Source organism: Gadus macrocephalus, chromosome 7 (assembly GCF_031168955.1).
Source record: "Gadus macrocephalus chromosome 7, ASM3116895v1".
In the NCBI taxonomy this organism is placed as follows: Eukaryota; Metazoa; Chordata; class Actinopteri; order Gadiformes; family Gadidae; genus Gadus; species Gadus macrocephalus.
The window spans coordinates 654,871-682,246 of NC_082388.1; the positions used below are offsets into that span (position 1 = coordinate 654,871).

At 46.2% G+C, this 27,376-nt stretch overlaps 3 protein-coding genes across 4 annotated transcripts in view; all 3 read right to left on the bottom strand.

Annotated features, from left to right (window-relative positions):
• The window catches only part of mpp4b (MAGUK p55 scaffold protein 4b), a 40,509-nt gene that overhangs the window by 9,509 nt on the left and 3,624 nt on the right, over positions 1–27,376 (bottom strand). For both annotated transcript variants that reach the window (XM_060055485.1, XM_060055484.1), the window contains 9 exons: positions 10,341–10,424; positions 9,839–9,970; positions 6,554–6,635; positions 5,704–5,789; positions 4,892–4,966; positions 3,073–3,269; positions 2,772–2,830; positions 645–659; positions 252–293 (listed from right to left, as the gene is read on the bottom strand). In XM_060055485.1, the coding sequence (XP_059911468.1) occupies positions 252–293; positions 645–659; positions 2,772–2,830; positions 3,073–3,269; positions 4,892–4,966; positions 5,704–5,789; positions 6,554–6,635; positions 9,839–9,970; positions 10,341–10,424 (772 nt within the window). The remainder of the gene's footprint in view (positions 1–251; positions 294–644; positions 660–2,771; positions 2,831–3,072; positions 3,270–4,891; positions 4,967–5,703; positions 5,790–6,553; positions 6,636–9,838; positions 9,971–10,340; positions 10,425–27,376) is intronic.
• Positions 14,508–18,595, bottom strand: LOC132461206 (uncharacterized). Its single transcript, XM_060056265.1, has 5 exons — positions 18,310–18,595; positions 17,212–18,195; positions 16,834–16,992; positions 16,446–16,541; positions 14,508–15,151 (listed from the first exon to the last, which is right to left on the bottom strand). The coding sequence occupies exons 1-5, from the start codon at positions 18,310–18,312 to the stop codon at positions 14,840–14,842; spliced, it is 1,554 nt and encodes a 517-aa protein (XP_059912248.1). The 5' UTR covers positions 18,313–18,595; the 3' UTR covers positions 14,508–14,839.
• On the bottom strand, positions 19,304–22,458 carry LOC132462166 (uncharacterized). Its single transcript, XM_060057788.1, has 3 exons — positions 22,374–22,458; positions 19,468–20,974; positions 19,304–19,307 (listed from the first exon to the last, which is right to left on the bottom strand). The coding sequence occupies exons 2-3, from the start codon at positions 20,961–20,963 to the stop codon at positions 19,304–19,306; spliced, it is 1,500 nt and encodes a 499-aa protein (XP_059913771.1). The 5' UTR covers positions 20,964–20,974; positions 22,374–22,458.

Consider the following 27,376-nt stretch of genomic DNA (forward strand, 5'->3'; position numbering starts at 1 on the left):
GGGGAGGTAACATTTCCCCTTATGACGACATACGGGGAAAAATCTATATCTGAGCATCTGAGCTTTGATTTTTCAAAGACAGAGCCAGGATACCTAGTGCTTGTTTTACACCTAACGCAATTTCTAGCCACTGGGGGACCATAGGCAGGCTATGGGAACTCATATTAATGATAGAGAACCTCATTAAATATGATACGTGTGTGTGTGTGTGTGCGTGTGCATGTGTGTGCGTTTGTGTGTGCATGTCTCACCTGCTTCCACACACTTGTCATCGATTGACATCATGTCCTCCTCTGTTGGAAGCGGTAGGATTTGAATCACATTATATGAAATATAAATAATATACATATATATATACATGTACATTATACAAAACATAATAAACACAATAATATAACAAATAGTTCAGTAAGGCGATCTCACACACACACACACACGCGCACGTGCGCGCACACACACACACACACGCGCGCGCGCACGGGCGCACATACACACACACACACACACACACACACACACACACACACACACACACACACACACACACACACACACACACACACACACACACACACACACACACAGACACACTATATTTGAGCGTTTAGTTTCCTGGGGAAATGTGAAGCAGTAAGAGTCCTCACCTTCCACGGTACTCACTGCAGGCAGCGTGGAGGAGACACATCATTCAACACTTTAATACATAACTCTATACTTCCTCTTGTTAGGAACAGAGTTCATCTGAACAGGGTCAGGTTGTTAATGCATTATGACAGGGTGAATCTAAACCAAGGTTATATGATGATTAAGGGTTGGATGAAAAAATAAAATAGCCGTAACCTTTATTTTTACTCGCTTGTAATCGGTAAAAAGTGGAGACGTTTTGTATTTGGTCATCATAGACTTCAAATGTAATGACCAGGATGGCCAGAACGACGAGCAGCTAGCAGCCTATCTTCCGTTTTTGCTGCACATTGTTTGAGTCGTATTCAGCTTTCAAGTTTCTAGAATCCATACCATAATCAAAACTAGTAGTAGACTTCTAGAAGTAATAGCATGCACAGAGGGTTAACGACTGCATGGTCATTGCGTTGCGTGAACGTGAAACCCTAATCAGCCCTTGAGAGTTAGATGAAAAGATCTAACTGATGAGTTCGATGATATCCAAGGGTTATATGATGGGTTGGATGAGGACTACGGGTTATATGAGGGGTTAGATGATACTCACAGGTCTGGGTGCAGGTGATAACTAAGGGTCATATTATGGACCATAACTAAGTATTAGATGAGGGGTTAGATGATACTTACAGGTCTGGGTGCAGGTGATAACTAAGGGTTTTATTATGGGTTAGACGATAACTAGGGGATCGCGACTCCTCTCACGCAACATAAACTTCTCAGTCCCATATCACATGAACAATCAACATGCCGCTGAACAGCTTGGATCATCTCCATCATCATCATCATCATCATCATACACTCTCCACTACACTCCATCTCTGCACATCTGATGGCAATATAGCCACAATTAAGAATGTAATCTCCAATAGAGTAGCAAGGCCAAAGAGTGTTATAAGGAGACAGTCTTATAGAGTTAATGTCCCTCTTCAATTGTTTGACCCTTTAGAAAGATCCAGCCATAATAAAAAATTAAATGGGCTCTTTTTAATATTAGGGCACTTACAAACAAGACTTTCTCTATGAACGATCTCATCCGGGAGGAAAAGCTGGACTTCATTTTCGTAACAGAAACCTGGCTTGGCCCAGATGGCGCCGCTCTTTTAGCTGAAGCTTCCTCACCAAACTACTCTTTTATCCACATGATACCTGAAGGAAATCGAGGAGGAAGACTGGCAGCTATTTTTTCTAATATATTCAAATGTAAACGTCAACAATTTGGTTGTTATTCATCTTTTGAGATGCCATCCCTACTGCCTTTTTTAAAGATGTTTTAGACAGTTTGCTGGATGATGTACTAGATATAGTTCATTGCTCTCTGGAATCAGGTATTTTCCGGAGTCGCCAGTCAAAACAGCTTCAGTCATGCCCATACTGAAGAAAAAAAATCTTGACCCTTCTGTGCTGAACAATTACAGACCTATATCAAACCTGCCTTTTTTGGGCAAGATTTTGGAGAAGTTGTTTTAAAACAATTAGATGTGTATTTACATGAGAACAATGTTCGTGACAAATTCCAGTCCGGTTTTAGGAAAGGCCACAGCACTGAAACAGCTCTCATTAAAGTAGTTAATGACCTCAGAGTGAATATGGATCATAAAAACATTTCCATCCTCATACTCCTTGATCTGTCAGCCGCATTTGATACGGTCGATCACAACATACTCCTAGACCGCCTAAATAAGTGGATCGGCCTTTCAGCCACAGCCCTATCATGGTTTCACACTTATCTCACAGGCAGGTGTTCCTCAGGGTCCCATTCTTGGACCCTTATTGTTTTCTTTGTATATGCTGTCACTTGGAAAACTCATCTGTGATCACGGAGTTAACTATCATTTCTATGCTGACGATACTCAATTGTACTTGTCTGTAGCTCCAGACGACCCTAATGCTCTCTCTTCCCTTACAAATTGCGTGTCCGCAATTACACAGTGGATGAGTGAAAACGTTCTGAAATTAAACTGCAAGGTAATTAGTGGTACTGAGGTGCAAAGAGATAGAGGAGAGGGATAGATACTCACAGGTTATGGTTAGGTGATAACTAAGGGTTAAGTGATAACTAAGTATAAGATGAGGGGTTAGATGATACTCACAGGTCTGGGTGCAGGAGTGCAGCTGGTAGGGCTGGGACCACCAGTGTTCTCTCTGCTTCCTGTCGGGACACAAACAACTTCCTGTTCACCAACTTAAACCCCAGCCTAGTTCAATTCTCCATCCTGATTGGTCAATAACGTTCTCCCTCTCCCCCTCCCTCCCTCCCCCCCCCCCCCCCCCCTCACCGTCTGAGAAGGTTGGCGGAGGGCACCAGCCCGGCACAGCCCCCAGTGGAGGGGAGCACCTCTCCCCCATCCCTCCCTCCCTCCCTCCCTCCCCCCCCCCCCCCCCCCCCCTCACCGTCTGAGCAGGTTGGCGGAGGGCACGAGCCCGGCGCAGCCCCCGGTGGAGGGCAGTTTCTTGGCCTGCCACCAGAGGGCGTCCGACTGGTCCACCACCTCCAGCACGTCTCCTCTCTGGAAGCCCATCCCTGCGTCCGCACAGGGGATGGACGGATCCTGCTGGGGGCTGTAGTCCGCCATGGCCCGCATGTACAGCTGGCAGGGTCAGGGGGTGAGGGACAGAGGGCGCAGGGTCAAGGTCAGAGGTCAGAGGGAGGAGGGTCAGGGTCAGAGGGGGAAGGGTCAGGGTCAGAGGGTCAGAGGGAGAAGGGTCAGGGGTCAGAGGGAGAAGGGTCAGGGTCAGAGGGAGGAGGGTCAGAGGTCAGTGGGTCAGGGGCAGGGTTAGGGTCAGAGGGGGAAGGGTCATGGTCAGAGGGAGGAGGGACACGGTCAGAGGGGGAAGGGTCAGGGTCAGAGGGAGGAGGGTCAGGGTCAGGGTCAGATGTCAGGGTCAGGGTCAAAGGGAGGAGGGTCAGGGTCAGAGGGCGAAGGGTCAGGGTCAGAGGTCAGAGGTCAGCTTTAGGGTTAGCGCGCGCATGTGCGAGTGAGCGAGTGAGTTTGTTTGAAATGTTTATAGTTGTTGGGAGGATAACCCCTTGAGATGAAACATCTCGTTTTCGAGAGGTTCCTCCAGACATAGGACAGAGACAATACAAACATGGACATTCACACTAGCTCAAAAACAAGAAATAAACAAAAAAACAACAAATTGCAGTATAAAGAGGCATGACAACATTTAGCCCATACCCATATATATATATATATATACCCACATGTATGCATATTGAAAACACACCTGCACCCATACTTGCATGTACACCTAAATAATAATCAAATAAATAAATAAGCCCAGTCACACATGAGGAAAACATTTACAGCAACAGTTTGCCTGCAAGTAGGTAAGTAGTGATGTTTTGAATGAATGCAAAGAAGTTATAGATCTTAAAGATCTAGGCCCGCTATTCCAATCTGAAGGGGCTTTAAATTTAAAGATACGTTGACCACTGTCTTTGGAAATGTTTGGCACAGTGAAGGAGGGATATTCAGTGTGTCTCAATCGATAGCTGGGTCTATATGGAATTAAATATTCTTTTAGTTAGAAGGATAGTCAGAGTAAACACATTTAAAGATAACCTGGTACCACTGATACTGTCTTCTGGCTTTTGGTGATAATAAGTTCACTGAGTCATACATTACACACTGGTGAGTAGTAAAAGGACATCTCAGCACAAATCTACATATATTATTGAAAACAACAGTTAATGCTTTCAAATTTGATTCTGATGCGTGTTGATATACAACATCCGCATAGTCTAATAAAGGAAGTATTAACTGTGACACAATTCTCAACCTAATCAGTTGAGTGAAACAGTTAATAGAGCGATACAATATCCGTAAATTACAGTCAATCTTTTATAAAACAGAATTTATGTGACACCTGAAGGAGAACTGTGAGTCAAGCCAGTGGCTGAGTGAGTGGCTGAGTGAGTGGCTGAGTGAGTGGCTGAGTGAGTGGCTGAGTGGCTGAGTGGCTGAGTGAGTGAGTGAGTGAGTGAGTGAGTGAGTGAGTGAGTGAGTGAGTGAGTGAGTGAGTGAGTGAGTGAGTGAGTGAGTGAGTGAGAGAGAGAGAGAGAGAGAGAGAGAGAGAGAGAGAGAGAGAGAGAGAGAGAGAGAGAGAGAGAGAGAGAGAGAGTGAGTGAGTGAGTGAGTGAGTGAGTGAGTGAGTGAGTTGCATTAGTGTGAGTGTGTGAGTGTGAGCGTGTGTGTGCGTGTCCCACCATGGTCTGGCTGTGGACCGGTCTCTCGGTGATGGGGACCACCTTGAACATGATGGTCCCATGCGACCGGGCCTGCTGCGCCGCCCGGAGACAAGAAGAACAAAACGCTTCTGATAAACTGCTTCAGGGACTGGTCAACGAGGGTTAGACGATAGGGGTAGGGTTAGGGCTGGGCGATATGGCCTAAAAAAAAAACCTGTAACATAACATAAAATGTAAAATACATAAAATATTTCTGGAAACACAAAATATTACTAATGATAAAGTGCCAACTTTGTCATTAGTAACATTCAAACTTTCAACATGTGTTCATAAATAAACAGTGTTTTGCAAACGGTAATTACCTTAAAAAAGGTAGTAGTAACAGGAGAAGAATGAGAAAAACACACACGCAGCTCTTTCCTTCACTCGTCTGTATTGAATGAGGAAGAGGAGCGCAACCCCCCTACTGGAGCCCCGAGGCATTACCAACAGATCGACGAATTACCAACAGATCGACGAATTATTAAACCACACAGATATATTTCAAATGAATTATGTTTACCTCAAAATAGATTATACATGAATAAATTGTTGTAAACAACTTGTCACACTCGCTGCCATGTTTGTGTATCACTTTGGTAAATGCGCGCTCTGTGCGGGGGGAGGGCTGAGCCCATTCCGAACTACGGGAGCTGAGAGGGAAGCGTTGGCGGATGTTGAAGAGAAAACCGATTTTCATTTAAACAAGTCGACGTGAGCTACACACTCGAGTTAATCGATAAAATCGGTTTATCGCCCAGCCCTAGGTAGGGTTAGATGATGAGACTCACTACGGTCTGGATGACCTGCTCCGGCTCCATGCCGTCCACAACGAACCCGTTCACCTCCAGGATCCGGTCTCCAGCGTGGAGAAGACCTGAACACACACACACACACACACACACACACACACACACACACGATGTGAACATAAATGTTGGTGTAGATAGGATCTATCTGTCAGTCTGTCTGTCTGTCAGTCTGTCTGTCTGTCTGTCTGTCTGTCTGTCTGTCTGTCTGTCTGTCTGTCTGTCTGTCTGTCTGTCTGTCTGTCTGTCTGTCTGTCTCTGTCTCTCTCTCTCTCTCTAACCTGTCTCACCCCTCTCCCTGGGGGCTCTAACCCTCTCTTACCCGTCTCACCCCTCTCCCTGGTGCTCTAACCCTCTTACCCGTCTCACCCCTCTCCCTGGTGCTCTAACCCTCTCTAACCTGTCTCACCCCTCTCCCTGGGGGCTCTAACCCTCTCTTACCCATCTCACCCCTCTCCCTGGTGCTCTAACCCTCTCTAACCCCCTATGTGGTTGGTTCTATGTGGTTGGTTCTGGATAGGTATGCATGACAATGTGTCTTTGTTGTGAATGACTGAATGAGTTAGTCGGAATACAGGCAGCAATTTGTTCACTGAGAGGATAAATTTGTAGCAAGAGCAAAAGAGAGGGCGAGAGAGAGGGAGAGACAGAGAGACCGAAAGCGCGCGTGCGAGAGAGAGAGAGAGAGACAGAGACAGAGACAGAGAGACAGAGACAGAGAGAGACAGAGACAGAGACAGAGAGAGAGACAGAGAGAGAGAGAGAGCAAGAGACAGACATAGCGAGAGCGAGAGAGAGAGCGAGAGAGAGAGAGAGAGAGAGAGAGACATACCGCTTCTCTCGGCCAGTCCTCCGTGGATCACCCGCGCCACAAAGATCTCCCCGGTGATCTCGTTCCTCTTGATGGTGGCGCCCTATTGGTCGGACACACACAGAGTCAACCACTCAGAGACGGGCCGCCAGAGAACGTTAACGAGAACACGAGGAACACGCACAACGGTTCCTCAGAGGGAACCTTCAGGAACACATGAAGACAGACACATGGAGGACGCACTGTGGTCTGGAATGAGGAACAACATCAACAACAACAAACTGAAAGTCTTCATGAAGACATTAGGAACACATGAGGGCTGAAGTCAGGACGGGGAAACTGTGGAGTGAAAGGAGGTCAAATGGTGGACTGACTGGAGGCGATGGGATCAGTCCATGGATCGGTGACTCAATGAGGGGACATTAATGAACCGTTAATAAACATTCACCTATTAAACATTATTTAATGAAAAGCATTAGCATATAGCAGAGGGACTAGGGTTAGGGATAAACCCTTAATTCAACCCTTTCATTAAATAATGAAATCTATGATGATAATGGTTAATTAACGGGCGTTGTAAAGTGATAGAGATATAACGGGATAACCACTGTGCCTGATTGGAGGTTCATCAGGGAGGCTTTCAGCCGGTTCTGCAACGGTAGATTCTGTAAGGGGCGGAGCCGGAGGGAAAGGGGCGGAGCCGGAGGGAAAGGGGCGGAGCCGGAGGGAAGGGGCCGGAGCCGGAAGGAAGGGGAGGAGAGAAGGAAGGAAGGGGACGGAGCTGGAGGGAAGGGACGAAGAGAGGGAAGGAAGGGGGCGGAGCCGGAGGGAAGGGGGCGGAGCTGGAAGGAAGGAGGCGGTGCTTGAAGGGGCGGGCCAGAGGGAAGGGGCGGAGCCGGCTCTCTTGTTCAGGGTGCCGTCATCTTCCTCTTCTCCTTCTTCTTTTTCTTCTTCTTCTTGGTTTCCGGTGGGGTCCAGAGGGAGTCTGGGGCCTGGAGGTCCGTTACCGTGGCACCCAGGTCGTTGGGGAGAGGGGGTCCGGAGAGGAAGGGCTGAGTTTGGGCTTGGCTCCTCCTCCCGGGCCAGGGCCCGGACAGGAAGCCCGTCCCGACAGAGGGGACGACGGAGAGAGGAGGAGCAGGAGGAGCGCGCGCTCCCCCAGGAGAGCGGAGGGAGCGGTCGTCGTGGCGACCCCCGGGGCGCTCGTCGTCGTGGCGATGGGGGTCCAGGAGCCGCTGCAGCCGCTCCACGGTGTTGGCCAGCAGGACCAGGGGCCCCTCGCCTGTCCCCCCGGCCCCTGGAGGGCCCCCCAGGCCCCTGGGACGCCGGGGGCCGCGGGGCACCCTGTGGGGGTCCCCAGGGGTCCGGATCCGGATACGGAGGAAGGGGTTGGGGGAGGAGCCGCGACGGGGCGGGGGCGGGGCCCGACGGGGGCGGCGGGGTGGGGGGGGGGCCCCTCTGTAGGGAGGAGGAGGAGGAGGAGGAGGGGGGGGGAGGGGGAGGAGGAGGGGGGGGGGGGAGGAGGGGGAGGATGAGGGTGAGGGGGGGAGGGGGAGGGGGAGGGGGAGGAGGAGGGGGGAGGAGGGGGGAGGGGGGGGGAGGAGGGGGAGGGGGAGAGAGGGTCCAGGTCTCCGGGGGACCCGGGCCGGGTGAGGCCCCCCTGGGTGCTCCGGGGCCCCCCCAGGGGTCCGTTGGGGGTCCTCCCCGCCGCTGGGGGGCGGGGCCCCGCCCACTGGGGAGTGACAGGTCACACGGTCACTCAAAGCGAGGTTTAATAAAAACATCACAGGACCTTGGTGAGTCCTTCTTCCACATCCACTGGAATGAATATCAAATTACATTTCTGTACACATCTTGCCAGAGCACCTGCAAGATAACGCATAAAAACACCCAAAAACACACTTAACTGCAACGTTAGTAGAGTAATACTACAGGTGACAGGAGAATACTACGATATACCATATCGGTCCGAATATAAGACAACCCTAATTATAAGACGACCCCCCCGTTTTCAACACAAACATTTAGAAAAAAAGATTTGCAGACCAGATTTGCGCTGACTGTTGGCATCTTTGAGACGTTGTTTGTGTGCTCGCCATCTTCTTACGTTACACTCTGTGACCCCGAACTTCTTGGCAGCTTGACAGTTGTTACTTGACTGTGCCTTATTGACGACCATTATTTTAAAATTGGCATCATAGCTCCTCCGCTGTTGTTGATTGACCTGACCCACTTGTCTCTAAATGGTCAGCCTGTCCTTCCATCTTTAAACACCAGTAACGGACTGGTTGTGAAGGACGCTGGACTACTTCTTCCCGGAACCAATTTTTGGCGCCACCTGGGGCCGCGAATGTGTATTGACATTTAAAGGGAGAGGCGAAGAAGAGAAGCTGCACTCTGAATACTAGACCCCAAATATAAGACGACCCGACATTTTCGGACCTATTTCGAGGGGAAAAAAGGCTGTCTTATATTCGGACCAATACGGTAATACTAGTACTACTAGCAACGGTACTACTCAATCTCCTCCTCCTCGCACTTAGAGGCCTAAAGAATCAAGGTTTGGTTAATCCTCACTCACCAAACGACAAATCCCTAGTGTGGGCACCACGCCCACCGTGACCGTCATGGAGTCTAGCCTGATAATGGCGGTGTATCCGACCTGTACACACTAGGGGGGCAACGGGTCACCAAACCTACGGTTCGGCTCGGGTCACGGTTTTTGAGTCACGGGTTGGATCACTTTTGGATCAACAGCAACAATAAAGATAACAAGACAAACGTGACTTTAAATAAAATCTTCACATGTGTAAAAACAAAATAAAGTTAAAACTAGGTAATAATCCTGCTTCCTTTAAGCATAGTAAATATAAAAAAAAATGCTTATGTCCACATAAAATAAAAACTAGACTCAAATATTTTAAAACACAAACTATAAAGGGCAAACTACTTGGGGACCTGAGGACCTATGAGAGGACCTGAGGACCTATGAGAGGACTTGAGGACCTATGAGAGGACCTGAGGACCTACGAGAGGACATGAGGACCTATGAGAGGACCTGAGGACCTACGTGGGGACCTGAGGACCTATGAGAGGACCTGAGGACCTACGTGGGGAACTGAGGACCTATGAGAGGACCTGAGGACCTACGTAGGGACCTGAGGACCTATGAGAGGACCTGAGGACCTACATGGGGACCTGAGGACCTATGAGAGGACCTGAGGACCTATGAGAGGACCTGAGGACCTATGAGAGGACCTGATGACCTATGAGAGCACCTGAGGACCTATGAGAGGACCTCCTCACCAGTGGCTGCTTGTTCTTGACCAGGCAGACGGTCCGGGTGGCCTCCTCGTCGGGGAGGATCTCCTGGGGCATGGGGGGCAGCACCGGCTCGTAGTCCCTCATGGCCACCGAGTCATGGGCCGAGAACAAGGCCTGGGGGGGGGTTAGAGAGGGTTAGAGCACCAGGGAGAGGGGTGAGATGGGTAAGAGAGGGTTAGAGCCCCCAGGGAGAGGGGTGAGACAGGTTAGAGAGGGTTAGAGCACCAGGGAGAGGGGTGAGACGGGTAAGAGGGTTAGAGCACCAGGGAGAGGGGTGAGACGGGTAAGAGAGGGTTAGAGCCCCCAGGGAGAGGGGTGAGACAGGTTAGAGAGAGACAGACAGACAGACAGACAGACAGACAGACAGACAGACAGACAGACAGACAGACAGACAGACAGACAGACAGACAGACAGACAGACAGACAGACAGACAGACAGACAGACAGACAGAGACAGAGAGAGACAGACAGACAGGTGCTCTACCTGGACATTGGGTCTTCTCAGGAGGCGGTAGAGCTCCTTGGCCTCATCAGAGCAGCCTGACAGAGACCTGATGTCTATCAGCAGCTACACACACACACACACACACACACACAATATAATTAACCAAAGCTTCTTGTATACCAGAATACCGTGGTGAGGTTAGCTTGCTGTTGGATATTGGACAGATATTCTCCTCTTCATCTGGGGTCCATCAGCGGCTCCTGCCGTGCTCTCAGTGTGTCTTGGGGACCACCAAGGGACCCCCACTGGTCCCTGACTGCTTGTACCTCACAGTGGGACCGTCGACAAATGGAAAACGGCTTTCTGCTCAATAGCTTCCATGGTATGGCCCCAAAACGCACTGAACCGATGCAGAACTGTTCTACTAGGAGGTACTGATCAGACAGTACTATATCTGTACATGTGTGTGTGTCTGTATGTGTGTGTGTGCATCTGTATGTGTATCTATATTTGTACATGTGTGTCTTTGTATGCGTGTGTATCTGTATGTGTTTCTTTATCTGTACGTGTGTGTGTCTGTATGTGTGTTTGTCTGTATGTGTATATCTGTGTGTGAGTGTGTGTGTGTGTGTGTGTGTGTGTGTGTGTGTGTGTGTGTGTGTGTGTGTGTGTGCGCGTGTGTGTGTGTTTCTGACATGTTAAACCCTCTTTAATAACATGTGCTGTGGAATTAACGACTGAAGCCGCCAATGTACTGTACAACCTGCTCATCTGTAAGTCTGATGTCCAGCTGTTCGCGCTATAGAAGGAAAGCTATGATCTAAGCATCCCTCACCATCACACCACCTCCAGAACACTCACTACCCCACAGACTCACTCACTCACACAGACTCACTCACTCACACAGACTCACTCACTCACACAGACTCACACACTCACCCACACAGACTCACACACACACGCACACGCACACACACACACTGTCGAGTCAAACTGTGGTTAAATTTACTTTGGGGTTTAAGAAAATACACTGAAAAAAAAGAAGAAATTAACGGACAAAAAATAGTGATTTAATTTTAAATTGGGAGCGGAGGGACTCACCAGCTCAACTAATGGTTGACGCAAAGTTCTGACCAACGCAAAAATAAGCTACGTCATACACGCGACGCGGACACGAGCAGCAGGTGTTTTTATTGAGCTTCAAGGAGGTTTTTATTGAGCTTAAAAACTCTTGTATTGTACATACTGAACATCTTTGAAATCTGGAGAGGCAGCCGGTAAGAGAATGTAGCCTACTTCCGATCTGTTCCATCAAAGTCTGCCGCTGCTCCGGTAACGTTGTTTGTGCTATTAATAGCTTCTAACCGCAGCATTGCGTTGCAAGTGGGGATGCTAATGTTGTCTGCCTATACAGTGAACTGTAAACTAAGTTGTCACTTGTTAGAAATAAGGTGATGGTGAGGCTGCAGTAGCCATTTTTGTATAAGTGATGGTTTATGCATTTAATACTTTATTATTGAATGTTCCACAATTGAAAAATGTAATTTCTGCGTTGTTTGTGTACTTTTTAAGTTTAAAATTCCAGTATATTTTGTACAAGAATTTATATCTGAGAAAGTCAATTATTTTGCACATGTTGGTGTCGGTTTATTGTTGTGTGTATTGCTGATATTCATGTGTGTTTTCTATGTTTCTGTTTATCTTTAAAGGTTTTTTACCTAAAGGATAATGGCAAGAGAAAATACTACTGAGCTACTGTTTAACTGAAAATAAAAAGGAAAGAAAAGTGAAAACGTAGCTACTGCCTGGGACTCAAGTCATTACATTTTGAGTAGAATCCAGTTTCCCAAAACCTCCAATAGATGTCAGTTCCTCTTTCAAGTTGGGGAAAAAGTACAAAACAGCAAAAAACACGGACAACTTGACAGTAAAAAACCGCGGAGTCCAGGAACTGGAACCAAGGAAAATCAAAGGCGGATTAAAATCCAAATAACAAACAAACTCTTATCTTGTCACCTACGCGTCACCTGCAACAGGGAAAAGATGGCGGAGGAGCTGAAAATGGAGAGAACAGTGGCGAAGAGAGCTTTTTCTCGTCTGGCCAACCGCTTGCAGAGGACCTACGAGGATCTCTCTGAGCAGGAGCTTGAAAATGGGTTTAATGCACTCTCTAAAGCTGCTGAAAAAGTCTTAGAGGTAAATGATGACTTGGAAGCCAAGCTCATTGCTGACAAAGAGGCGGAGCTGGGCGCTGAAGAAGAAGCAGTGTTAACAGAACAGCAAAAGGCCGACCTGACAAACACTGCCATTGAAAGTGCATCTAAATTGAAGGAAATCAAACATCTTGTCCAAAACGTGCTGTGGTCCAACTCTGGCGCCAATGAGGTTTTCACGTCACTGGAAGTCGCAGAGTCAGAGTGCAAGCGCACTGCTGCAGTAGACCGAAGTACGAAACAAGAGGCCTATGATTTCATGCTCAACCACTTGCAAGACCTCACAAAGACGGCAAAAGGATTGCATGATCGCTGGAAGCGATGGATTCCATCAGATCAGAAAAGAGTCATCCAAGACCGACTTAGAGAGTTAGACCTCACAGTTCCTGTGCTTGTGTCTATGAAGGCTGAATTCATACAGGTAAAGCTGAAAGAAGAGGATAAAAGACAGACGTGGACTGCCCCCCTAAATCCTACCATGCCCACAATCAGGTTAAAGCCAATAGCTCTCCCCAAGTTCTCTGGCGTTAAACGAGATTTCCATAGATGGAGGAAAGATTGGGAAGCGCTGCAAAGGCAAAGTGAACCCACAGGCTCAAGAGAGGTGAAGAAATTCCAGTTGCTGGACAGCCTGGATGAAAGAATCACCAGAGACCTCAGGCTCACCACCTACAACACCGCAGAAGACGTTTTCCGTGTCCTTGGAAATCGCTATGGAAACCAAACCGCCATCGCCATTGAAATTGTGGAAGAGTTACAGAAAATGCCAGCTGTTAGGAGTCACCAACCACGAAAGATAGTGGAATTGATTCAAGCAGTTGAGAAGGCATTGCAGGATTTGAGTGACCTGGGAGACACAGGGGCAATCAAGAATCCGTTGGTCATAAAGTCCATCGAATGTAAGCTTCCTGAAAATCTGAAGAAGGAATGGCTTGTCTATGTGGCTGATAGTCAGAATGCTGTGTTCCCAGACAACAGATTTGACAGTCTGTTGGCATTCCTGAAAGAGCAAGAGTTCATTTATGAGCAACTCGAGCAACTGATGGATGAGGAACCAAGAAAAGAAGCAAGATCTGATTCAAGACACGCCACAACAAGAGCCACGAAGTCTGATGGTGCCCAGGCAGGATGTGTCATCTGTGGTGACGAGAAGCACAGAGCAAAGCTGTATTTCTGCAAGCAATTTCGAGCCCTAAAGCCAGCAGAGAGGAATGCTGCCGTAAAGGAGCTACACTGTAAAAAAAAAAAAGTTGAGAAAACGCAAATTATCAAGGCAACCTGATGCAACCACATTTTTGAGTTCTCTCAACTTTGGACTACTATTGTTGACCTGACTAAGAAAAACAAGTTGACATATGAGTTATGCCAACTTGGATCCTCTTGTTCACCTAATTGTGATATTTACGTCGGACCAACAATAAAATTCATGCTTCAATGCCATGTATTTTTACCTTCAACAAACTTAGAAATTCTTGTTGAAACTTTGACTACTGTTGTTGACTTAACTAAGATTTCCGAGTTTACATACGAGTTATGCCAACTCGATCTTGTTCACCCAATTATGATATTTACGTCGGACCAACAATAAAATCCATGCTTCAATTCGATGCATTTTTACCTTCAACAAACTCAGAAATTCTCGTTGAAACTTTGACTACTGTTGTCGACAACTAAGATTTCCGAGTTTATATACGAGTTATGCCAACTCGATCTTGTTCACCTAATAATGATATTTATGTCGGACCAACAATAAAATCCATACTTCAATTCAATGTATTTTTACCTTCAACAAACTCAGATATTCGTGTTACTTAAGTGAGAAAAGTTCCTTTATAAATCAAGTAACAATAATGTTGCTGTAATTGTATTTAAGAAATGCTAAATGAATAAATAGCACACATCAAAAGGTATCTGAAAACTTTGTATTTCTCTTATTCAGAAACATGTTCAACACCACCATGGAACAACATTGATAACTTTTTTATCAATAAAAAACAAAACCAATGAGAATCCAGAGCTTTGTGGACTGGCAACCGATAATCCCACACATTTCTTTATCACAGGCAGAGGAGAATGGCATGCTTAAAATGAGAACACATGCAAGCGTGTACAGACACGGAGGTGTTACTAAAACAATCACAAACTTGAACAGTTGATATATGCACCTCTTGCAAACTGGTGCCCGAAACAATTTTGAAAATAAAAATATATTATTTAAAGTTTTCCGTGAGGACTTTTTAAATCACTGGCTGTGAATATTTACAAGCACCAACCACAATGCACTAGAACAGGCATAAAACAAAAGGTTGGCCTCCACATTAAGAGTCACAGCAAAAGCTTTGTTTTCAGAGACCTTGTGCGCTGGGAGCACTGAGAGCCAAGTTCGAAAAAGATGGTCTGAATTGCTTCAAAGGTGTACCTCATCTCCTTCGGATAATCAATGTTCATTGCATACAGTAGGCCAAAGAGGTATGCAAAGGCAGTGCCGAGGTCTGGCAGGTCAGGTAGCACGATGGAACCTTCCAACACAACAGCCCAGTCCCGCACGTTTGGTGAAACAGCAGGATCATCTTCTTCACAGACAGCAAGGAGACCCACAGACACGCCTCTGAGCACTCTTTCGTCAGGGTCAGTTTCCTGAGGAAAAGTAACAGATGCATGATTGAGAGCTAGTTCGAACAAAAGGATGTAATTAGGCCCCGACTGATATGGATTTATTGGGGCCGATTAAAATGTAAAAATTTTCACAAAAATATTTTTTAACCCTTAAAGATCCCATGCCATGCTATTTTATGGATGCTTTAATATAGGTATTAGTTGGCCACAAAGACAGTATTCAAAGACGTCCCCGAAATTCAGCCGTGGTGCAGTTACAGCCACTCCGAGCCAGTCGCACATTGAGCTTCCCCCAAATGCGCTGTTTCGGTGGGCGTGTCAAAAGAGGGTAAAGGAGGGGGGTGGGGGTGTGGCCCTGAGCAGCTTGTAGCCATGGTACCATGCGCTCTGTTTACGGTGGATGTATCGCAATGGCTCGTAGAAACCCATATTATACATAGATATCTAGATCATATAATATATAATATATATTATCACGGCCAAAAGCTGTGTAAGCCTCCAGACGATAGGCTATTATGAATCTCAAACGACCGCGTCGGGTTCTCCGACGTCTCTGGTTCTTCCACGTCCACATCAATCTGAAGTAGACTGAACCACAACATGGAGGAACCGTTCTGCTGTTGGTGTTATGGCACATAACACGTCGGACTCTCGTCTCTGGTATTTCCACAACGAGACTCGTAGTTATCTCAGCCATGGTTGAGAATGAATTGGGGGAAAGGAACTTTGGCTTTGACTCCCTGAAGTAGGCATGAACCACGACATGGAGGAGAAAGGGATAGTTGGCCGCGGTAGTCTCCCGCCGGAGCCTCGCTGCCGAGGGAGCGGTCAGCTTTTATCACCGCCTCCTGCAGCGCCGAGGCGGTGGTCCCTCGGCAGCGGGAAGCAGGGCTAAAGCGGGAGACATTCGCGGCCAACAATCCCTTTCTCCTCCATGTCGTGGTTCATGTACTTCAGGGAGTCAAAGCCAAAGTTCCTTTCCCCCCCCAATTCATTCTCAACCATGGCTGAGATAACCCCCACTACAAGTCTCATTGTAGAAATACCAGAGACGAGAGTCCGACGTGTTATGCGCCATAACACCAACAGCAGAACGGTTATCCAAATAACAAGGAAGTGTACAACACTTGCGTTACAGTCCTGGAGCTCTATATCTAAATAATATCATATAATACATAGATATCTATATCATAGAATACATATTATCACGGCCAAAAGCTGTGTGCGCCTCCAGACGATATTATAAATCAAACACTTTTGACAACGATTAATTGAAGTCAGAACATGTCCATTTCCTATTGTTGCTCTTACTTACCAAAGGCTGCAGGAAAAACTTGGTTGTGTCATCCCGGACAAAAACAGGGAGGCATCTCAGTGCTGCAGTCTTTCGGTGAGACAGAATGTCTGATGTCTAAAGAGTATACAGTGGAAAATATAAGCATATAAATGAGTGAAGTGCCATAGTGGATTTATACAAATTGCAAAATCAGAAATTATTTTTAGTAATGGAGGATAAAGTGCAGGTCTGATCAGCCGCACGCTTTAAAAAAAGAAAAAAAAGAAATAAATAAAAACACAGCAAGCCTTCGGACTAGTTCATTTTCTAGTGTTGCAAATTAAAAATACTGTTATAATTATCAAATGTAAAAAAATAAGAAGATAAAGCAATGACTCATAACATCATTTTACTGTCCATCACTCACCTGTTCATCAAGCTTATCCAGGATGTCTTCCATTTGCTGCCCAAAAGCTCCCTTTCTTGTCCGGTACAGTCTGAGCAGGCGAGGAACATATTTGTCAAGGGACGCATTGAAAGTCTCCAGGAGGTCTTTGCTGGTGATTCGACGAAATTCTTCAGATATCTGAAAAACAATCAGCGGAACAATGTAGTTTAACTTTAATCACAATGTGAGGTTTTGACTTCAAATTTCAGGACTGATGGTATAGTGGTATAGTTGTGTTGGAGGAGCATGTATTGGAGTGGTAATGCAGGGAATAGTAGAGTGTGTCAATATATGTATCAATGTAATACGCTCCTTCACCTATTAAATACAATGTTACTTAATAAATTACAGCCTTACCTCTTCACAGGAAAACAGTGCAGGCCATCTCTGCTGGACCTCCGATACCATAGGCTGCACCTCTACTACCTCTCTCCGCCTAAGGGAAAATGTCAGCTCCATCTTCTGCCGTATCAATGTCGTGTTCTTTTTTTTCTTTTTCGTTTCATCGACCAGAGCAACTCTTTCCCCTTCAAGAGTAGAATCGTCATGGTGTTGTGGATAATCTGGAACATGGTTGACCTCTCCACGTTTGGGCCTTTTCAGGGTGAATGGAGTGTCATCCTCATCTCCTGCTTTTCTTTTCCTGTTAACATCCACTTCATTACAGCCCGCCTCGCGCAGCTTTGACCTGAAGTTTCCGAGCTTGTACTTTATGCTCGTTTTCCAACCATCGTAGCCTGTGATGCTACCTGGCTCCTTCAGGCACGGATACTTGAGGACCAGTGAAGAGGCAACTGATTCAATTTCCGCTTTCTCAGGGTAGCTTTTGATTTCAACAATCGCCTGTGCGATTTTATCCAAGATTTCCATTTTGATGTCTCTTGTCAAATCAAAGCCCTTGTTGGACTTTTCATATGTTGCATTGCCTTTACGCAATTTCAGTTCAACATCCTGTTTAAACTTGGGGATAGGAAACGGAATGGGCCACTTAGCAACATGCCTTAAATTGCTCTGGATATCTGGAGACCTATCCCGGAAATCTTCAGAGTGAACACTGGCTGTATCCAGAGAGGAGACTGAAGCAATAGAGGACTGGTTAACAGATGAATCCCTGTCCCACACAATATGCAAGACTGCACGCTCAGCTGGTAACTCAGACATTGATGTCAAGTTGCATAGTGCATTTCCAAACTCTGGGTCCTCAAACTGTAGTGAGAAGTCACTTTCAAGTTCTAATCTCTCTCTTAGTATTTCTATCAGATTGTTCACAGATTCCGGTACTTCGAAAAGCTGGATTCTTCTGGCATTTTTGGAGGAGACAACGACCCGAAGTAACAAAGTCTGAAAGAGAAGAGGTGGAAAATATATGTAAAACTTGGGTAAGAACATTTACTTGATAAATCTTTAATAAAATCATTATTGAATAGACCATTTTAGTGTAAACAAAAAGCATACCATTTTTGGCTTATTTAATGGAGAATGAATGATCTTGTGGTGACCATCAGCTTTCCACCAACTTTGTACGCTGTAAGAGGGCGGTAATCTGTCAGCACATCTGGATCAAGGGCCACTAATTCTGAACAGTGGGGTTCAACAAGCTCGTAAGACCTTAGATGTTCAATGTACCAGGATGAAAGTAATTTACAAATGAATGTCACATCATTGGAGTTGACAAGAACAGTCACAATCTTATGGAATTCTGGGAGGCCACTGCACTGCCCAGCAGCTAAAATCATGCCCTCCGCATACTGTGTTCCATGCAGGTAAACAGATTTGGACAGAGACACACTGTCTAGATGTGGGTACTTCTTTTGTATTGCACACTTTCGTAGTGGATCCAATTCGGAGACCCTGATGACTTTCACCTTTTCAACATACAGTTTTGTCTTGAAAAGGTTCTCATTATCCAGATGGTAGGCCATCATTTGCTGGTGCTTTGAGGAAAGAGTGAGCAGCACATTTTTCCAATTGTGAGTGTCGTGGATAACTTTTTTAAAGAAGCTATGCTTAGCTTCGAACCTCATCGTCCACAACTCCGTTAAAGGCCCATAGCAGCGAATGAGATGTGGGTAGTGGTCTATGAAGTGATGTTTTGGCCTCAATCTGAAGTCCGGAAAGGTAGTTGTGAGCAACTTGCGATGATCCAGTAGTTTACAGGATAAATAACACAATGCTTCCTCTGAGAGTCTGTTAGACACAACAATGTCAACAATTTCCTTAAGGTCCATTAAAATCTCCCATGCAGGCTCCTGTTCTGGTATCTTACATCCAATTATAAAAGGAAGTAGGCGCATTAGAGTCCAATTTTCATGTCCGTTACCACCAACAGTTCCTTTAACAAAGCTTGCTCTTGGAATTTTTTGTGGTTTGTTAACTTTGTCCGAGTCCTTGTATGGGAATGATTTAATGCAGTCGTTTAATGCATCAAATGTAAAGAAGCGTTTTGAGATCAGCTTTTTTAAACACAAAGACAATTCGACAGGTATGACACCTTCAAAAAGGTCATGCAAGACATCTGGAGGAAATCCAGTGACTGGATGAAAGAACGCCAGATGTTGGCTCAGAACACATTCCCGTTTCACCCCATTAATGTTTTGGAGGTTGTCATTTTGCCTAAGCTCTTCCAAAAAGGTGTCATGTTCATCAATATCCCTCAATTGAAAATCATTCACTTCAGTGGTTGCAATTTGGTCCCGACTTATCAAACAAAACCGACAGAACTTTTCAACATTAAAACTTTCAAAGAAGCCTGCAAGACTATGTGCTCCAAGGTTATCTGCAGACACACAAAATATTGCACCCTTAACAAACTGACCTAAAATTTCAACAAAGATTCCTTCTTGTTCTAGACACTGTATATCTTTGATCAATGGCTCTAGAAACTTTTCATAACCATGTTGTTTGACATCCTCACTTTTACCAAAGAGAGCTAATTGTATTGAAGTGAGACTTGAACGGTATTTGGCTGGTAAATTTAGAACAACCCAATATACTGCAGTTATTTTATGAAGTTTTCTAGATGTACCCAGAGGGTTGCAAATTTCAAAATCATCGATATACAATGCCAAACTTATGCATATGTTTTGCTGTCCCAGTAACTTATTGTCCTTGTAATACTTGCCGTCTTGAAAAGACTTAAAGTGTCCGGATAAACTTTCTTGATCAAATACAATTTGGTCCAAAAAATCTGCCCTTCCTAGTAAAGTCTCAAGTACCTTAGTGACAGGAACATAAACAAAAGCATTTTTATGATCTCTGTTATAAAGATATTCTATGGGTTCTATAACACAAAAATTTTCCTTGAAATATGAATTCCTTCTGTAATCTGTAGATAGCAAACCTTTCTCTGATGTTGTTAGAAGGAGTGGATTAGTTTGAACTATAGCATTAGAAATTTCTTGCAGAACAGAATCATTTACTTCAATGTTATGCTTTGAAAGGATATCTTTCACACTGTTGAGAGTATGAATGTTAGAAAAAGACAGCAGGTTATGCAAATCCTCTACAATCTTTTGTGTTGAACTCCTTGACACATGTAAAACAGTTTGCATACATAGAAAAAGAGAGGCCAATTTATGCTGAAGTGTCTCACTATCCACATCTTCCGGAAACTCTTCAACCTCTGTTGGTCTCACACTATTGTGCAATGCAGTCCCAGTTTCACCATCAGATTGTTCACCATCATTTCCAACGTCTTCAGTATCGGCTCTTGCTATTGATCGAAAATCCCTAAGCGTACAATTCTTATGGATTCGACTTCTGTGAGAACTGAAGGTTGAGCGAGTGTTTGTTTTAAAGTTGCATCCTCGAATGGGACATGGTACAGTTTCTCGTTGCTTTATATGACGCCCGAGGTGGTTCCAAAAAGCTTTTTCACTGCAAATCTCTTTAAAATCACACAATTCACATTGAAATGTGGAATTTTCCTGGATTCTCACAGTTTTGTGTGATCTTGAGAGGTGCGACTTTAATGCACCAAGTGTTTTAAATACACACACACAGTCTGTGTGAACACAGGGCCAGTGCGCACCTGTTCCGTGACGAAGTCGGCAGTGCTTCAGAAGAACCACTTGACTGGAGCTTGAGAATTTGCAAAATTTGCACTGCATGTGATCCTCCCCTGAAACACAAGATATGGAAATATTTAGTTTCACTAAAAACATTTAACTGCAGAGACAATAATTCACAATTGTTTTTTTCCCCCCCACCCCTATTTTAAACACATACTCCATACACCTTATAACACACATAAATCGTAAAAGGCTACACTGCACATAGACATATCCTCCACAAGCTATCCTTAGTACCATACTCTGTATTATATCACTTTACATTGTCTAAATACCCATGTAAGTACTCAAATACATGTTAACTTTGCTCAACAGGGCCTACGGGTAAGTATTGGCAAGTAACCTTAGCTATGGAAATACTGTCTGTTTAGTGTAGAATCACCCCTTTAAGTGCACTGCAGGTAAGTAATGCAAAAACTCGAATCAAACATGAAAATGACAGTTCAGTAATACACACCATTACTTCAGAATGAATCATTGTATTAACTAATATTTAACTGAATTAACTTAGTATTACTTCTGTAACCCACAGCCAGTTACTGTAATATTTCCAGCATTCTCAGACATAATAAAAGCATTAAAACACGGACTCTGGTACCATCACAAAACATTTTGAACAAGTGGGAGGAAATACCCGGCCTACGGCTATGGCATGCTAGCGGGGATTAGCTTAGCTCGTCTGTCAATACACAATGCTTCACACAATTTGTTGTCACCACCATGTCTTAACCATATATAGCTATGAACATGTATAACACTCGTTTTAGTATTTTATATACTATCTATGGTTTTAGCCCACACAGAAAGTGACTAGCTTTACATTTTGCAGAGACATTGCTAGCAGCGCCCGCCATTCGGCAATGGGGAGGCCGCACACGTGCTTAACCACGGCCTGCCATCTAGGGCACTGGGGGGCCTCACACACACGCTTAACCTATAAACCACGGTCAAATGCAATGTCTCTTAATGTCACAGTGGCAAACTAAAACAGCTTATTTGCTGAAATATTTCACAATATTAACATTAACATCATAATAAAATCATTTAAAAGGCGGGCTATGGCAGTCTCTTTTCAAAATAGTCAACTGTTCCTTCTGCCTTCATGACGGTGAGGAAATTCCCGCTATAGCATTAGCATGCTAGCGGGGATTAGCTAGTCTGTCAATACACAATGCTTCACACAATTAATCGTCACCATCATGTCTTAACCATACATAGCTATGATAATTTATTACCCTCGTTTTAGCATTTTATATACCATCTATGGTTTTAGCCCAGACAGAAAGTGACTAGCTTTACATTTAGCGGTCATTGCTATCGGCGACCGCCACCTTGGGCTGAGACAAGGCTACAACCATGACACACACTTAACCTCGGTCAAAATCTTGACTCTTAGCGTCACAGTGGCAAACTATAACTCGACTTAAACACATAACTGATGTATATTACCTGGATTATAACCAAGGTACCTGTTGTAAACAGTCTCTGCTCCGGTGGCGAGCCTCACCGTCAAACACGTTCCCTACGCTTCTTGTATGACTGACAGTCCCGACCGAAACCTTTCCCCCGTCTTTTTACAGCGCACGAGTGGAACCTTTCTCTGCTAAATGCATTATGCCATAATCACACTAAATCACGTTTTTAAACGCCCTCAGTGCTAGACCATTTATTCCTGTTCGTGAAATAATTATTTTTGGGGCCCATCAGTAGTCTAGCTAGCAAAGCTAACTTAAGTAGTTGGACACAATATTTCCATTAAAATAGTACAGTGCACTTTGCCGTTAACATCCCTCATCTCGAAAACAAAATAAAATAAAAACACTTACCTTTTTAGCCAAAAAAATGTTCGACGAATCCCCCAAACATGCTCGTTATCACCAAGATCTGGCACCAATGTCGAAAATGAGATTCCGTCTGTCCAAACTGACATCCACTCACTCACGAGCGCAGCCCAGACTGCCCCGCCCCCACCCCTGAAACGAAATCCACGGGGTTTCCAACAAAAAGACGTCTACCTTTTTGCAACTCCAAAATCTTAGTTGTAGTGTTATGAAAATAGCTTTTGAGGCAACGATAGGGGGAAGTTTGCTGGCCAGACTCTGTTTCGGTAGTTAAACATAGAAAAACTTATTTCGGAGTCTGACTAACTTGAAAACTATAATTAGTCCAACAATTGCAAATATTTTTTTTTACAGTGTAGGGGCATGTGAGAGGTGCCTCGAAATCCATGATGACTTGGCATTCTGCAAACCCACCTTTCTCTGTAGGCATCCAGACTGCAAAGATGGTCGTGATCATCACTACTACCTGTGTCCAAATGCTGATGAAAGAAGCAGTGCTGTCCAGAACAGGGGTAGACGCTATTCTGGGGAAGCAAAGGAAAAGTACACTGTTGACCAGGAGGACTTCATGAGAAAACTCTCCCCAGAACTTGCAAAACAGTGTCGGGATGCCTTCTCGAACGCCGCCTCAAAGACCCTCAGCACAGTCACCAAGCCATCAAGCCTTCTCATTGAAGGTGGTCTACAAGAGTTCCCAGTCATAATGATGCTCCTTGAAGTAACAGCCAATGCTGGACAGAAGATCGGGACCTTGATCGACCTGGCATCGGACACGAACTACATCACCCACAAAGCTGCAAGCAAGCTGAACCTCAGAAGCGAGGAAATCACCCTTGTTGTCCATGGGGTTGGGGGGATGAAGGCTCACGTGGAAACGAAAAGGTACCTGTTAAAGATCAGAGTAGAGACTCCCAGAGGAACCCTTCAATCCCACCAGTTGATTTGCTATGGACTGGACAACATTGCAGATGTCTACAAGGGCGTAACCGCGAGACACCTGCAAAAGTTCTTTCCTGACATCCCAGCCGATGACCTCAGAAGACCAAAGGAGATAAGCTTGCTGATTAGTCACAGAGAGGGTAAGCTGGCACCTCAGCGAATTCGAGTTGTTGGAGACCTTGTGCTGTGGGACGGACCGTTGGGGAAGACCGTTGGAGGGACTCACCCAGACCTGTTTGAGAGCATCGCCGTGTCAGCCCACGCATCCAACACTCACTTCGCCAGGTCAATGAGGACCGCCGCCAGTAAATATGAGGAACTCCCCGCCTGGATCTTAAAGCAGCAGCAAACAAACAGTCGTATCTGCCACGACATCCAGGAGTCAACCACCTTCATAACTGGGCAAGACTTCCTGGAATGGTGGAGATGGGACAGTATTGGCGCTGCCTGCGATCCAAGGTGTGGGGGCTGTCGATGTGGAAACTGCCAGCCAGGTGGGAAAGAGATGACCCTTGCTGAGGAGCGGGAACTCGAGATAGTGAGAGACGGACTCACGTACGTCGCAGGTGACTGCCACAGCAAGGATCCGCATTGGCATGCCAAGTACCCCTGGATAGAAGACCCAGTTTCACTCCCGAACAACAGGGGAGCTGTTGAGGCCACTTTCCTCAGAACAGAAAAACATCTTGCCAAAGAGCCCAAATGGAAAGCTGCCTATGCTGCCCAAGTCCATGACATGGTCGCTAGAGGTGCTGCAATGAAGCTCTCCAAAGATATGATTACCAACTGGACCGGGCCAGTATGGTATGTCAGCCACCTCATCGCTCCAAATCCACACTCGATCACGACACCAGTGAGGCTCGTCTGGAACAGCAGCCAGAAATTCAGAGGTGTGAGCCTGAATGACATGCTGATGAAAGGTCCAGACGTCCTCAACCCGATCCGTGCAGTCCTCCTGAAGTTCAGAGGTGGGGTGTACGCTGCTTTGGGTGACATAAGAAAGATGTACAACTCTGTGTGGCTTGAGGATCGTGAAGTGCACCTCCACAGATTCCTGTGGCGAGACTCTGAGAACGAGGAGCTGGGAGAATATGCTGTCACCAGGGTGAACATTGGAGACAAGCCAGCAGGGTGTATCGCACAGCTTGCAATGCGAGAGACCTCCAACCTCCCTCAGTTCATGCACCTTGAGGAGGAGCGCCGGGTACTCCAGCAGGACAGCTATGTCGATGATGTCCTGACATCGCAAAATGACCTAGACCGCCTGAGAGCCATCACTGCAAACGTCGAGAGCATCCTGAAGGCTGGAGGATTTCAGCTCAAGCCGTGGGTGTTCTCTGGGCAAAGTGGGAGGCAGGTCGAGCCAGACAGCAGCGCAAGAGCCAAAGAGGGAACCTTGGTCCTCCCAAATCAAATGGGTGATGACGACAATAAGGCACTCGGCCTTGGCTACATTGTTGGGGAAGACAGGCTTCATGTCATGACTTCCATAAATTTCTCAAAGAGGAAGCAAAAGATGCGGCTTGGTCAGAACCTCCTGCAAGAACAGGTTAGGCCTCAGACTCCCAATCCCCTGACAAGAAGAGAGTTGCTCAGTCAGGTGGCTGGATTGTATGACCCAAGTGGCCTGGTGACGCCTGCAAAGCAGAAGGGAGCTATCCTGGTGCGCCAAGCATTCCAAGAGGCAAAAAACAAAAGTTGCCCAGCTAAAGACACATGGGACACAGCGCTCTCAGAGGGACTCAGGGAAGATGCAATTGAGCTTTTTGAACAATATGTCCAGCTCGGCAAGGTCAAATTCACCAGGGCTCTAACTCCTTCATGCCATACCGGTAAGCCGTGGGCAGTTACATTCTCAGATGGGAGCGAGCATGCCTACGGAGCAGTGATGTATCTGAGGTGGAGCTCTGATCAAGGCCCCATCATCAAGCTGGTGGAGTCTAAAGCCAAACTAACCCCTTTGGATCAGAAGGGCGATGCTGTGAAATCAGAGGTATGTGGAGCAGTGTTTGCGTCCCGCCTGAAGAGGTACTTTGAAAAGCACAGCCAAATCAAAGTGGAGAAGTGGTTCCATCTTGTCGACAGCCAGACCGTTCTTGGCGCAATCCAAAGAGAGAGCTATGGCTATCAAACTTTCTTTGCAAATCGGATAGGAGAAATCCAAAGCAACTCACAAGTCCAGGACTGGTGGTGGATCCCTGGTCCGCAGAACATTGCAGACCTAATCACAAGAGGAAGCGGCCCCAAACAACTTGATGAAGACTCAGAGTGGCAGAATGGTCCAGAGTTCCTGAGCCTTCCTGTGTGTGAGTGGCCGATCAAATCTGCAAAAGAAATTGCTACTGCTGCCAGAGAGAGCATCAACAAACTGCAAAAGAAAGCCTTTGTCGCTGCTCTGACGAGGGCCCAGGCAATGGGACCAGGACGGAAAGGGGACCATGTCCAAGTAGGTCAACAGAGACCACCCGCAGGGTCAGCAATCCAAAGCCTTGTGGACATGAAACGGTTCAGCAGCCTTACCAGACTTGTTAAGACCATTGCTTGGATCTGGAGGGCAGCTAGAAGGTTCCTTGGACCAAACCGGATCCCGAATAGACCAAAGTGGGAGGCAGTCCATTTAACCGGAGTCGTCTCTGTCCAAGAAAGGAAAGATGTGCTGCGAGATCTTTTCCTTGCTGCACAAGAGGGCGCAAATTTCCCAAGCACTACAACAGACAGGCTTGTGGTCTATAAAGAGGACTCTGGGCTCTTTGTCTGTGGTGGAAGAGTGCAGGGCTTCAAAGAAGACAGTGTCGCCGTCCCCCTCTTACCTTGTGACTCATGGGTGTCTACATTGCTAGCTCGAGAGTCTCATGGTGAGGGTCATGACGGAGTGGCTGGGACCCTGCTCAAGATGAGAAGGAAGGCCTGGGTTGTAAAAGGAAGGAGAATAGCCCAAAAGGTCGTTGACGGCTGCCTGGTCTGCAGGAAGGCAAAAGCAAGAAAGTGCCAACAAGTGATGGGTGATTTGCCGCCTGAGAGGACTGAACCTGCAGCACCTTTTGAGTACACCTCTGTGGACCTTTTTGGACCCTTCCGGGTGAATGATGATGTCAAGAGAAGAGTGACTCTGAAGGTGTGGGGTGTGGTCTTCTGCTGCATGGCCAGCAGAGCCATCCACACTGAACTGGCAAACTCTGTGTCCACTGAGGCGTTCCTGATGGCCTACCAAAGGTTCACAGCAATCCGGGGGCATCCAAGAAAGATCTGGTCAGACCCGGGTACCAACTTCATAGGTGCAAAGCCGGCCCTGGAAGAACTGTACAGATTCTTGTATAGCCAGAATAAAGCTGCCTTGGAGGAGACTGCTGCAAGGAATAGAACCGTGTGGGAGTGGAAAATCCATCCTGCTGATTCCCCGCACAGAAATGGTGCTGCAGAAGCCGCTGTGCGCATCGTAAAGAAGGCGCTCCAGAGTCTTGGGAAGGAGTCTGGATTGAGTTACAGTGAGTCTCACACAGCCCTGTACTTGGCAGCCAACCTTGCGAATGAGCGTCCAATTGATGCAAGGATGCAGAGCCGGGAAGACTGTATTCAGTATGTAACACCGAATTCCCTTTTGCTTGGACGAGCTTCTCAAAGTGGAGACGTCAAGACCTTTGACTTTACTAGCTACCCTTACAAAAGGCTCAG